The 13,708-nt window shown below is 54.2% G+C and overlaps 1 protein-coding gene across 1 annotated transcript; it reads right to left on the reverse strand.

Moving 5' to 3' along the window:
* Nucleotides 1-149: 149 nt before the first annotated feature.
* Nucleotides 150-2,697, reverse strand: LOC132332111 (EF-hand and coiled-coil domain-containing protein 1-like). Its single transcript, XM_059856082.1, is given in 3 exon segments — nt 150-732; nt 2,006-2,563; nt 2,566-2,697. Coding segments are annotated over 3 exon segments (1,047 nt in total). The 5' UTR covers nt 2,644-2,697; the 3' UTR covers nt 150-321.
* Between the last annotated feature and the right edge of the window lie 11,011 nt (nt 2,698-13,708).

Raw genomic sequence — 13,708 nt, forward strand, 5'->3', positions numbered from 1 at the left:
GGAAAAAGTCTGTTGGAAATGGTTTCTGAAGGACGTTCAGCAATTTGTGTTGGGGCTTTCCTGAAGCATTAGCATGCTGAGTTCTGTTGTTGAGTGTCTGAGGAGTGACTTCAGCTCTCTGCAGACCAGCACCCTTTGGCCTGGAAGACTGCTAGATCTCCTAACGACCCCTACCAAGAAAATGGATGAGCAGCTTCTAATTTCCCTCTGGCCAGATTTTACAAGGTGTTCTGGAGACATCTAATAAGCCCCAACCAGAGATTCTCAAACTCACCTGTGCCCCAACACTGAATTTATGGGCACTTTTTGTCAGACTCCAACCTACCTGTAGTGCTGCAGTTGTGATTCCAGCTGCTGGATGTGTATTTGCAGATGTGGCACCTCCTTAGCTCTCACTTCCAGCTCCTTCACTTTGCCAAGACTGTTCAGGACAGCGTGTCTGGCCTCTTCCACCTTCCTCCTCGTCTCTGCCTGCTCCCTCTTCAGGTTACGGTTGCAATCTTCCAGGCTGACCAGAGCTTCCTGAGAGCTCTTCAGCTCCTTCTCCAGCTCCTGGCTGAACCTGATGGCTTCTTCAATCTGCCCATCCCTGGAGCTCCGCATGAGCTCCATTTCCTCCAGGACACTTTGGAGGCACTTGGTCTGGGAGTGCTTCTGTGTTAATGGTCTCTTCCTCCCTATGAAGCAGGATCCTCCTTCTCTATGGCTGGCATGGCTCTTCCACAGTCCCACCTGTAATGACCAGGAGCACAAAGCAGGGAGAAAATGATGGGCTTTAATGAAGACTGAAAGTGGCTGGATTGTGCTTTGTTGGTTTGGTTTTTTTTTTCAATCACATCGAGCTGATCAGCAACTAACTTTGCCAAATACAGAGACAAGGAAACAATCTCTGGAAAGTAGGTTTTAATAACTAGCTATGTATTTAATTTTCAACCTACACACTTATCATATTAGTGCACAAGTTTCTGTGTAGCTTTCATGTCATTACTATGGTCTGTACTCAGGAGTCAGGCAGTCTGCTGAAAAAGATATTTACAATGAAGTTGTGTTCAGAAGAAGAGAGCAGGGAGCAGCTGGGGGTGCTCTGAAGCTCTCCTCTTTGTCGTTTTCATTCATCCTGGGACCTCTGACTAGTGACTTTGTGTTTGCTGTTGATTTCCTTTCCCTTTTGCAGATGAAAATGGTAAAGGCGTCTCTGACCTGCCTTGCTGGACATTGGGAAGACAACAGTCATCTACTGCAAGTGGAAGTGTCACAGGTGGAGCAGAGTTCTGTCAGTGCTGTGTGAGTATCAAATCACACCTGGTGAGACCTGCCAGAACAATGGGTCCATGCTGCCCTTCCCTGCTCTGCCTGTTCCACGCTATTTCATGCCAGAGGAATTTAACTGCTGTTAAGTGTCTATGTGTGTCACTCGAGCCCGTACAGCAGAACCAGCAGAAACCAGCCCCGGAATTAATGGGGCTGTGCAGAGGAGCCCCAGACTATTCATCAGCCTGCCTGCAGAACTGGCTCCAACTCTGAACTCTTGTGACCACACTCTGAGGAAAACATCCTTCTAATATTCCTTTCAGGCGCTTCTGACTGAGACACTGCTTGTGCTTGTGCAGGCAGGAATGCAAAAGTTCTTTCTCACTTCAGGAAAAACCCTGCACTGGTGCACATCCAGCGTATGCTATCAGCACATCCTGACTGCGCGTGCAGTAGAAGAAACAGCAGCATTGTACGCGTGGGTTTGTTAAGCCGTAGTCCCCTACACTGTAAACAGAGTGCTCTTCACAACTATATTTATGGTACACCGGTGCCATACATTTCTCCTTAAAGCCTCCCTGTAACCAAACTTTGCTAAAAAGTTAATGCCGACGATGAACGAGCAACTTCGGCCTCAGTCTGGCAGCGGAGGGGTTATAAACACCGACTCTCCGAGAGCAGCATCTCTCCTGAAGCACTCGGGGCCAGCCGAGCCGCCCCCGGGAGGCCGCTGCAGAAGCCGGCCCGGACTCACCTGCAGCGCCAGGCACCGCGCATCGCTGCTCTGCAGGGCGGCGCGCATGTCCTCCACCAGCTCCCGCAGGCTGCCGTTCTCCTCCTCCAGCTTGGCCATGCGGTCCTCGGCCTGCTCCAGCGCCACGATCTCCTCGTAGCACTCTCGGGAGCGGGGCCCGGGCGGCCGCCGCTCGGCGCTGCCCGCGGCTCCGCGGCCGGCGGGGTCGCTGCGGCGGCGGCGGCGGGGGCTGCGCAGGCGGATCTGGGTCTCGATGTGCTCGCTCTCCCGGCCCAGCGGCAGCCGCGGCCCCGCGCGGGTGCTGAAGTGGCCGCAGAGCCGCGCGTGGAACTGGCGGAAGGTGAGCTCGGCCGAGAGCCCGTCCCACAGCTCCGCGCACTCCTCGGGCTCCGCCGCCTCCTCCAGCCCCAGCACCTGGCACAGCGTGCGGAAGTCCTCGCCGGGGATGCGGCCCGAACCGGCGCGGTCCAAGCGGTGGAAGATCTCCTGCAGGTACTGGTCCAGGCCGGTGGCCAGCACGACGATCTCGTTCTCCACGCCGCGGTCCAGCCCGTAGTGGTCCAGGCGAGGGCGCTGACCAGCCACTGCGTGCGCCGGGCCGGCCGCCCGTAGGGGTCCCAGCCCTCAGGCGGCTCCATCGCGCCCGCCCGGCCCGCGGCGCTGCCCGAGCATCCTGAGCTCCCGCCCGGCCGAGCGCTCGGCCCCGGCCCGCGGCGGGGCGGGACGGGCGGGGCGGGGCCGCCACCGCTCCAGCGCCGCTCGCCGAGCGCCCGGCTCGCCCCGCAGCGGAGCCGCGTCCGCCTTTGTCCGGCACCAAAGGGGATTCCGGCAAAGCGGCTGGGTGCCATCGTGCTCCGTTTGGCTGCCAAGCCTGCGCCCCAAGTGTCTTTCTCATTTCTTAACTCATTTCTCCCTTCTGCTTTCTCTTTAGCCCAAGCAACACAATGGCATCGCACAATCCACTTTGACAAGGAAGGCTTGTGAACGAGTGAGTGCTTCCACTAAACTAAAACCCCAATGTGCGTGAAAGCCCACCTTCTGTTCGCTCAGACCTGCTCCCCTCTGTAGATGAGGTGACTTTATGGTGTTGCTGGCTGGGTCTAAAGAGGTCTGGGACAGAGGTGAGTAGGCGTTAAACTCGTTCAAACGAGCTGCCCAGAGCAGCGACTTTAGTCTCTCTTTGGCTGGGGAGTAGGACCGGCGTTGTTGAACGCAGGCAGCAGCACCAGCAGGGCTCCTCCACCAGCAGGGACATGCCAGGAGTCAGGAGGGGACCGTGGCACCAGCCGTGCCCAAAGGCTCAACAGGGTGCCAAAGTCAGGTGCTGCTAACAGGCTGCATTAAGAGCCCAGGCAAGGCGTGGTGAACAGCAACCAGTTTGGGAGCCATCCAAGGAGTCCTGTCAAGAGCAAATCATTCTAATATTCTCTCTAGGACAAAAAAGGAGCAACCCAGTCTGGCTGATAGGTGAGGAAAGAGAATTCAACTTCATTTAAAGCGCTGCTCAATTCAGGGTTGGTTTTCTTTGAGTGAACTGATGCTAAGAAATATTTGCTCGCGTCTGATGGGGTTTCTCTGCAAACAGGCTTGGATGAGAAATTTCTGACCACATTTGCTTTTGCTCTTTAAGATAAGAACCTGAGTAGCTTGGTTGAGGAATGGAGAATTGTTTGTAGCTCAGGAGGAGCCTTACATTTTAGCACAGGAGGAAGATAAGGCAAAGGTTGAAAAGCTTTCCCCTCCTGGACTGACACACTTCCAGAGGAGTCTGTGAGGAAAAGTCCCCTCAGCCACTGCCAGGGCTGTCTGCCTCCTCTGCAGGCTCAATATTCTGGGAGTTCAACAAGTCTCAGCTGCCACTGTATTTTCCTCTGAATATTTCTTGCTGTGCAGGACACAGGGGGAATATTTTGTGCTAGATTCTCCTCTGGGCTTTGAGGTAAATCTCAGTAATTCTGCTGATTGTTATGTCCAGATGAACATTTTATGGATAGCAATGAAAAGGGAAGTAGTAGTACCATGGAAAATTAATCGCTCAAAAGGTGAGTGTCATGGTTTGAGCTTGGCGCAATGCTAGTGCTTCTATGAGAATACTTTTTTTCTTGGTATCTATTGTGAGATGCGATCAGAGACAGAGCAGAGCAGGCTCTAACTTAAGATTGAAAGAAAAAAAAATTAACTTAAAACTACAAGGAAAAACACACAGAACACAGGATGAAAACTTTCTAAATTTCCTCCTCCTCCCCCCTCTAAATTTCTAATTCTGTTACTACTCTTTAGATTAATTCGCTCTCAGTCTATCACCGCCTTTTAGATAATTAATTCTCAATTCTTCGAGAAGAGAGGAATCTTTCCCTCACTACAGACTTCTCCAGGAAAGAGTCAAAATTTCTCGTGCTTCTGTGTCACGTGTGGCACCGCCCGAAAAACATTTGCCATCGTGACCTTTCTATGTCCTGTGCTCTCACCACTGCACATGGACTAGAGCTGCTTCTAGGGTTTTTTTCTTTAAGGACGTTTTGTCCAGTTTTAAAAAGAGCACAGTCTCTCTCTTTTTGGGACACTTGTCCCCCCCCAGATTTCACTCCTTGGGGTTGAGGGGTCTCTTGAACAGAGATCATCTTCTTCTTCTTCTTCGAAGATGGAGGGCACTACTACTACTCTCCTCACTTGTCGTCTCTGTTTACACACTTTCACCGCACTCTCCTGGCTCTGAGCTATTGCTTTTCTCTAGAATGCAGTCTCTGTGTCACAGGAACTCAAGGGTTCTGCCATGGCTATTCAAGAAAAGTCCAGCCAAAGGCTACTCTATCACCTCTTCTTACCTAGGATTCTTCTCAACTTCTCTCAATGTCTTTCACTTGTTCATTTTCTTGCTATTCTACTCTATCTCTTCAACTTCAGGAAGAATCAGCATTTGCAAGGTTTCTATCATCTCAAGAAGGGTTAAAAGTCTCAGGCTCTGCTGGTCTGGTTCATGAACTCCCACGGCTGGCTGCCCTGCTGGGCACCCCCCTTCTTCTCTTTCACGGCAGCCAGCCGCGCTATCACAGGCACAGGCTGCTCTCTCTCTCTCTCTCTCCCTCCGGGGGGGAAATGGGGGATGGCTGCCCGAAGCCTCGCCGTGCTCTCTTCTACTCTTCGGCCCAGGCTTGGCCTACCTCCCTCCGGCCACATGGCTCCCCTCCCCCACCACCCAGCTCGGAGCAGAGCAGGGGATGGTCTGCTCTCTTCTAAGACTGGAACTCAAAGAGAGTTTCCTCTGGGAGTTCACAGCTTTTAACTGCCTGTGTTCTCAGAGGCGTATCCATGCTCTCAGTGGACAAACTAGGTGCCAATATTAAAATCTGAACACCGACTGGCATGACTACACCATCCCACAAAAACTTCATTTCCTCTCAAACCACGACAGTGAACAGCCCAACTGCACTAAAAATGAAATCTAAACTGAAGAATTTTTTATTTATTTTCCAGTGGCAGGTAAGGTAAAGCATGCAGTGTAAATAAAGTCTTTAAGAGATGCAACCAGCTCCCAATTGTATGAAAATCAAAGTGGTAAAGGATGAGAAAGGGCGTGGGAAGAATCTTCAGTCCTTCCTGTTGAAGGTCCAAGGGAATGAAAAGTGATTCTGGCTGTTGCCCATAGGTAACAGGGGCTATTTGTAGAGGAGAGCAGGTGCCCCAAGCTATTGGTGGCCCAAGCCCTGCGTGGCTGGCCCAGTTGCAGTCCTAGCTGGACCAGGGTGCTGAGCTCGGGAGGGGAGGAGGTGGGGGGATCTCGGGAGGCTTCTGCTTCAGGGCCGGGCTGGGGGGCCGTGGGGGAGGCACGGAGGGCTGGTGCTCTGCTTTCTTGGGCAGCTGCTGCTGCCGAGGCCACGTGTGAGAGCTGGCAAACCCGACGGTCTCTGGGCTCTCTGGGGGAGAGGGAGAGGCACGCCTTCTCGGCCAGGATGCTGGAGCAGCGGCAGCACGACTGTGGAGAGAGGAGGTGGCTGAGGCCCACTGCCAGTGGCAACACAGGGACCCTCCTGCACAGCAGGGCCCAGGGCTGGCAAGGCTCCCCAGCATGGCTGGAGCTACTGGCACAGCCTGGCCCAGCTGCACAGCTGCCCCTCACGGCCCCGGCGAGCAGGGGACGGCTCTGGGCAGGGTCCCTGGCCAGGAGCGGGCCCCAGAGCGCCTCTGCCTTTCAAAAGTAATCTCGTCCCTGCTCTTTCTCCTCCCCACTGTGCTTTGCCTCTGCCCTGTGCCCCTGGGGCTGCTCTTGGCCAGGCAGCCTCAGTGGGAGCCAGCACTGGCTGCAGCCCCAGCGGGCCCCCCAGGACAAGGCCCAGCAATGAAGAGGCCACAGAAAGCACTGGGCAGCAGCAGAACCCTCAGCAGAGTTATGTGCACAACTAGGGAGTGACCAAACTCCACTGCAGCCTCACTGGGAATGCTCCCTGACTCTATGCAGCCTTTAAAGAAGCTGCAGGGTAGAGATCAGCAGCAACTTACCGTTTCTTTTCCTTCCACCACCGGAACCCAACATAGCAGAGCCCAATGAAAACTGGCACAGTGCACAGTGTCACTAAGGTGCCTATCATGCAGGACCTGCGCACATCCTGGGGGCAAAAAAGTCTTGGGGTGTTCTGTGGATTCTGGGCATTTTTTTCTGCCTTGCCAAGAAATCCTGTGGGAGCAAGGGGAGTGTGAGCCCGTGCTGTGCTGCACTGCTGAGCTGGCAGCACGGTGGATCCGGGCAGGACGCTCTCCGTTTCCCCCCGAGCTGGGGCCTGCAGGCACCTTGCCGCCCCTTGGCACAGGCTGTGCCTCCCAACCAAGCCCAGCAGGCCGGGAGGAGAGCCCGGGGCCAGCGCAGCTGCTTGGGCAGTCGCTGCTTCGAGGCACACGGGCCAAACCCATCCCTGAGCAGCCCCTGCCAGCCCTGGCCCTCCCTGCCCCGTGACAGCTCCCCCAGCCCCAGGGGACAGAGTCAGGCCCTGTCAGGACCCAGTGCAGCCCCTGCCCAGTCGGGAGCCAGGGCTGGCTCTGGCCCTGGGCTCACGGCAGGGCTCCCGCTCGGGGCTGCTCCTGTGCCTTGGGCCTCTGGGCACTCAGGGCCAGCTCTGGAGCAGCTGCAGCGGGAACGACGTTGCTGCATGAATCCTGTTTCTCCGGGGCTGTGAACGAGCTCCAGAGGCCTCCAAGCCTCCAGAGGCGCCTCCAGCTTTGGCTGCTGCCAGGCTGTGCAAGGGCAGGCCCTGGGGGAATTGCTGCTGCCACACAGCCCCGCTGTGGGCTGAGCCTGGCAAAGCAATTACCTCTTGCGCCGGTGCCCATGTCTGGCATCTGCTCCTTTCCGGCATCAGTGGCTGGCACAAAGCCACTGCTTCCTGTAGGATGTGGCACCATCTGCACGGACTTTTGATCCATTGCTTGAGAAAGGAAAAAGAAGACCTGGATCAGATGGAATGATTCAGCATTTTGGGGGGTGGCATCTTCAGGAAACAATACTTGTCAAAGTCATAGATAAGGATCAGGAAAATGGCCAGGTCATTGGGGCTGGGCCAGAGCCCTCCCTCATCAAATCAGCCCCTACACCTGATCTGCCTGGAGACTGGGAAATTGCAGGGGATCTCAGGGTGTGCAGGGCCCATGGTGCAGTTTGGTCTCCCTGTCAGCTGATGCCAAATGCCTTCCTGCAGAGGCTGGGGAGAATCTGCAGCCAGGCCAGGCTGGGGAACAGCCCTGCAGGGCGTGGAAGCCGCAGCAGGGCAGTGAGGCTGCCATGGATCCCTTCCTGCTGTGCCGGGCGCGGTGTGTCCAGCTGTGCAGCCAAAGCCCCCGGCTGCTGAGCCCCAGGACAAGGCTGAGGGAAATGCACCCACCACGGCGTCTCTCCAGATCGCTCAGCATCTGGTCCAGATGTTTGGCTGCCTCCAAGGATTTCTTGTCTCCTGTGTCTTGATTCTTCCATTTAGGAGGACCTCAATGGAAAGTAGTTCCATTTCTCCTTCAGGCCCGAGTGGCAGTGAGGGCACCTGAGTGATTGGTGCCCTCCAAGGCACTCCCTCGGCTCTGCCTTCCACTCAGGAGCAGGAGCAGGGGGACCACGTGCCTGCAGTGGCCCCACACTGGTATGGAAGGAGCTCCTTGCAGAGCAGCATGGGAAGGAAGGGCTCCCTGGATGTGCCAGCAGCTCTAAACCCAACCCAGGCAGGGCCAGGCCTTGGCAGTGGCAGCAGGAGCAGCTCAGGCTCCGTGGGGCTGGCACAGGAGCTGTGAAAGGCTCAGCCCTGGGACACAACCCTGGGCTCGGCTCCTTCCCTCTCTGATCTTCTCCGTGGCTGCACAGAGCACAGGACACACTGGCATTGCACACGGGAGGAAGATGGACAGCTAAATGCTCCTTCTGCCCACTGAGAGCGATCCTGTGGGATCACTGAGGCCACCAGAAGGGAGCAGGCACGATTTCAAGATTCCTTACACTCTGAGCTTAACTTAAGGGAAAGGGCACATGAGTGGGCTGTTGCCACATGGACACTGATTATTTTGTCAGGAAAGGCACACAGAGAACTTACCTCCACCATGCACCTGAACCTTCAAACTGTCTTTCACCAGTTTTTCCATATAAGCCATGTCACGATGCCAATCTAAAAGAGAGCAAAAATCAGGCCCATTTCCATGGTGTGCTGGGATCCCCCTCTGGCTTAGGGAAATGGGGCCTGCATGGTGGTCATGTAAGGCCATGGGAGCCAGGTGTCAATGGACAAGGCCAAAGCTGCACCGGACCCTAAGGAGCTCTGGGCGGGCTCCTGGTCACTCTCCACCTCCTTTGCAGGCCCTGTGACACATTACTGGAGGGGTGGCTGGAGCAGACCAGGGCCTGTGAGGGCTCTGTCCCACCCGTGCTTTACCAGGGTTTCACAAGTCATGATGCCAGTCTAGAAAGGAGCACGGATGGGAACCATCCCATGGTGTGTTGGGATCCATTTCTACAGGGAACCCAGCACTCCAAGGAGGTCAGGTGATGCTGTGTGCCAGGAGTGCCAAGCAGCAGAGAGGGCAGCTCAAGCCTCAGCAGGGCTCAGGCCCAGAGGCACAGCAATTACCTCCTGTGAATGTGCCTGGCATCGCCTCCCTTCCGGCAGCAGAGGCTGCCAATGAGCCCCTGCTTCCTCTGGGAAACTGAGACATCGGCACAGCCTCTACTTCCATCTCTGCAGGAAGGAAAAGGGAGAACAGGATCAGGTGGGGCTGTTCCCAATGGGAAGGTGGCATCTTCAGGAGCCAATGCTGGTCAAAGACATTAATAACATTCAGGAAGTCATCCAAGCCTTGGAGTGGGGCCAGGGCTCTCCCTTCTGCAAACCACCACCCCTCCTGATCTACCCAGAGATCTGCCAGGCAATTTCAGGTGATCTTAAGGCATGTCCGGCCCCTGGTGAATTTGGGCTCCCTGGCAGCTGATGCCAAATGCCTTCCTGCAGAGGCTGGGGAGAAGCTGCAGCAAGGCCAGGCTGGGGAACAGCCCCGCAGGGCGTGGAAGCGGCAGTGGGGCAGCGAGGCTGCCATGGATCCCTTCCCGCTGTGCTTGGCACGGTGTGTCCAGATGTGCAGCCAAAGCCCCCGGCTGCTGAGCCCCAGGACAAGGCTGAGGGAAATGCACCCACCACGCTGGCTGTCCAGATCACTCAGCTTCTTGTCCACATGATTGGATGCCTCTAGAACCTTACTGGCTCCTCTAGGTTTGTTCCTCCCTCTCGGAGGACCTTAAGAGATGAATTTGCATTTTCCCTGAGATGGATCCCACAAAAGCAGGGCTCAGCCTGTGGGGTCAGCAGGGACACACTACTCACCCCTGCGACGGGAGCTGGGCTTTACAGCAGCAAGCAGGAAAGGAGCTTGAAATGTCCTCCCTGCAGACACCCCTGTAACCCAACAGCCACAGAAGCTTCTGTCACCTGGTTCCTGCCAGGTTGTCAATGATTATTCTCTGAGGGGATCATGGACAACATACCGGCAGGAGGCTTAAGAGGCTGCAAATCTTCATGGAGTTGAGCTGCTGGAGAACCCTTCCTAGCACGCTCATCTAGAGGGGAGCAAAGACCAGACCCATTTCCATGGTGTGCTGGGATCCCCTTCATGCCTTAGGGAGCTGGGCACTGCCAAGGGGTTTGGGTAAGGCCGTGGGAGCCAGATGTCAATGGACAAGGCCAAAGCTACACAGGGGCCTGGGGTGCTCAGGGCTGGCTCCTGGTCACTCTCCTCCCTCTTTGCAGGCCCTGTGACACATCCCTGCCGAGGAAAAACAGGGCCAACCCCAGGCCCGTGGGGGCTCTCTCCCTCCCCCAGAAGAAATACACCCTAAAGGCCTGGGGAAAACCATCCCCAGCGCTTCCCAGGGAGCAGGGAGCGCTGTCCCGGGAAAGGGGAGCCAGGCTGCCGGCTCACCTGCTCCCTGCACGTACAGCAGACCAGCCTGGGCAGCCCTGGCAGGCAGGGCCACGGCCAGGAGGAGCAGCAGGAAGAGGCGCAGAGCAAGGGCCATGGTGCCTTGCCCTCTGCCAGTCCCGCAGCTCTTGCTGCCACCGCTGTCCTGACACCGCTGTCCCAATGTCAGCAACCGTTGTTAAGGACTGAGGAGCTGGATATTTTGATTCTGTAGAACCACAGGGCTCTGTGACCTCAGAGCCTGCTGTGACCTCAGAATCCTGCTGTGACCTCATGGCCTGGGTGGGGATGGACCTCAGCACTGGAATTTTCCTTCCTGGGGAGGGAGCTCCTCCTGCCTGGCAGTTGTGTCCAAGGGCTGGGCCTGTCCCCCCAATTCAAGCTCACTGCTCTGTGTTCTGGGCACTGGCACAGGAGATCACATCCAAGGATTTCTGACCTCCTCAGGCACTGTCAGCCACAGCCCAGGATGCTGAGGAGTCAGTGGTCTCTGGCTGGAGACAAGTGCCACATTCCTACCTTTCAGCAGCTTCCCAGCGGGAACTTCGGTACCTTGGGGGGCCCATGGCTAACACAGCCCTTTGGTTTCATCGAAGGCTCTGCTTCCTCTTGTAGTCCTGAAAGGACACAGTCAGTCAATAAAACAGGGAGGAAAACCACCCAACCTCTTCAATGCTTTGATATGCCAAAGGAAACCTTGAGGAGCACGCGGTGGGTCTGTGCAGGCTGAGCAAGCCAGAGGCCTCCCATGACGGAGTGGCTGCCTCAGGGACGCGGTGCCAGAGTTCTTCAGCCGGGCCTGCTCCCAGCACTGTCACCAGGAGGGCGCCGCCCCCAAACAGCCACACAATTCGGGGTGCGGCTGTAGGGCACAACTGCTCTATGGCACAGGTGGAATGCATCGGGGGCAGGGACAAGGGACAAGGAGAGGCCTTCTGTATCATTCCCAAAGGTGTTTATTCCCAGGAAGGTCAGGGACTGAAAGACACAAATCCAGGCTGTAGAAGGGGTTTTTCAACAGGGGAGCTTCAAGGGCAGGGTACAGAACTTTAACCAATTGGGAGAAACCTGGGGAGAAGCATAAGGCAGGGAATACAATGCTTAAACTAATTGGGAATTACAGGGGAGGGGAACAGTTTAAACAACCCAATGGGACCTGGAGGGATACAATAATGACAGGAAAGTTTCTGGAAAAAGGGGCAGGAGGGACTGACATGGTTCATCCTAGGAGGAGGAACAGGGCACATTCAGGAACAAAGGTCAAGTCTTTGGGAAGATGGAAAACCAGGGAAAAACCAACAACAGAAGTGCAAAGGAACAGTCCATTAAGGATAAAATATGCTATAGGAATACAAATTACAAGGGGGGGGGGGGGGGGTTGTAGAACCGACCATTGAAACTGAATTGCAAATGAAAACACAATAGAAACACTCCACAACACCCCAGTGCACAAGGAAGAGCTAGAGATGCCACCACTCTTGGTGAGCTGTGGATCTGATGGAGGCACAGTTTGGAGAAGGAGGAATTGCCTGGCTGGTCACATCCAGGGGGTTGTGGTCAATGGCTCAGAGGCCCAGTGGATGTCAGTGCTCTGTGGTCTCTCTCAGGGTGACAGCAAAACCTCCCTGGACACTGGGAACTCAGTGTCCTGATGGTGCTGCTGGACAAGAGAGATGGAGGTGCCTCCCAAAAAGAACTGTTCAGATTGCCCAAGTCTTTCAGACCTGCTCAGTGAATGAGCAGCTGATTGAAGTGCAAAGATACTGAGAAACCACACAATCCCTTCCATGGGAAGAAACATCTCCCCATCCAAGCCTCCCCTGTCTTTATCCAACTCCAAGAGGAACAGACATATCTATATCTATCTATCTAGCTAACAAAACACCTTCAGCTTTAAATAAAATCTCATTATTTATCCTTTTGCTATGAAGTAGTGGTTAAAAGTTTTCTTTTAAAGAGATAGATTTAGTAAAGACATAAAATAACAGATGCTTTTAAGGTGTCGAATATGGAAAGTGCAGCGAATTCCTCCCTGACTGACATTCATTCACTCTGGCCACCCACAGGCATCAGGCGCTGGCAATTACACACTTTTGATACAATACCAATGGTAAGTATACAATTTCTTGAGATGTCTTTTTCCTCTGAAATGAATTGAACTCCAGCTTTTCAGGAAGGAATTTATTGAGGTTTACCTTTATAGTTGAACTGACTCACTAACTTTACAGGAATCAAAAAAGAAAAGCTGAAAGATAGTCCAGACAGAAACCTGAGACATTCATCAGAGTAGGAAGATCAGGATGGGCACCTGAAGAAAAGAACGATGAACTATTTGGTCAACTAGGCTGGTTTAGGAACCCAGTGATGGGACAGGGGCAGTTCAAGCCCTGGCACAGGAACCTGTGCACTCCGAAAAAGATCATGTTTAAGTCATACAGATTGCAGGAATATGAATCTGGAATATGAAATCAGGAATAGGTGATTATAATTACACACTCCAATTTAGGACAACATTTAATCACTTGCAGGTACTTAAAGACTTGCTTGACTAAATGCAAACTGTTGTTTCCTGCATTAGGGATTATAACTTAAGGGCACGGTTGGGATTTCAGATCTAAGTGATTGCAAGTTGATGAAGGTCTAGAAGAGGGATTTAGATGCTAAAAGAGCTTTTAAAATCTGATCCTAAACGAAGAAAGCATTTCCTTGATAAATATGAAACTATAAACAGGAGCAGTGTGTAAAGCTCATAGATTAGAGTCATTCTTGAATATGATCCTCTCTGGAAGAAACTGGACTTTAGCTGGAGGAAACCTGTGGCTCACCAAGCCAGATAGGGTGAATTCTCAGCAGAGATACCTGCAATTGTCAGTGCTTTCTGCAGAACACCCAAATCCCCCCATTCCTCTCCAGCCCTTCCTTGCAGCATTAGCTCTTGCCAACTGCAGACCCTGCTCACAAACTCTGTGTGGCAGCTGGCAGGGGAGAAAACTGCTCACTGGAAAGGTGACTGAAACACAGGCAGACTTTAACAGTACAGGTAACAGCAACCAAAAGACAGCCTGACTTAAGCAACAGGACAAGTGACACTCTTGCCAAGTGACAGCCAGAACCCTGTGGATTCCCAGCTGTCCCTCCCTCTCCATGCCTCAGCCAACCCATCTCTTCTCCTCACCAAGCACTCCCAGCAGCTCACCCGAGCCACACCCATGGATGTGGGCTCCTGCAGGTCAGGAGAAGGTGATTCTCTCGCAGCAGGAGGCGTTT

Source organism: Haemorhous mexicanus, chromosome 11, assembly GCF_027477595.1.
Source record: "Haemorhous mexicanus isolate bHaeMex1 chromosome 11, bHaeMex1.pri, whole genome shotgun sequence".
NCBI classification, from domain to species: Eukaryota; Metazoa; Chordata; class Aves; order Passeriformes; family Fringillidae; genus Haemorhous; species Haemorhous mexicanus.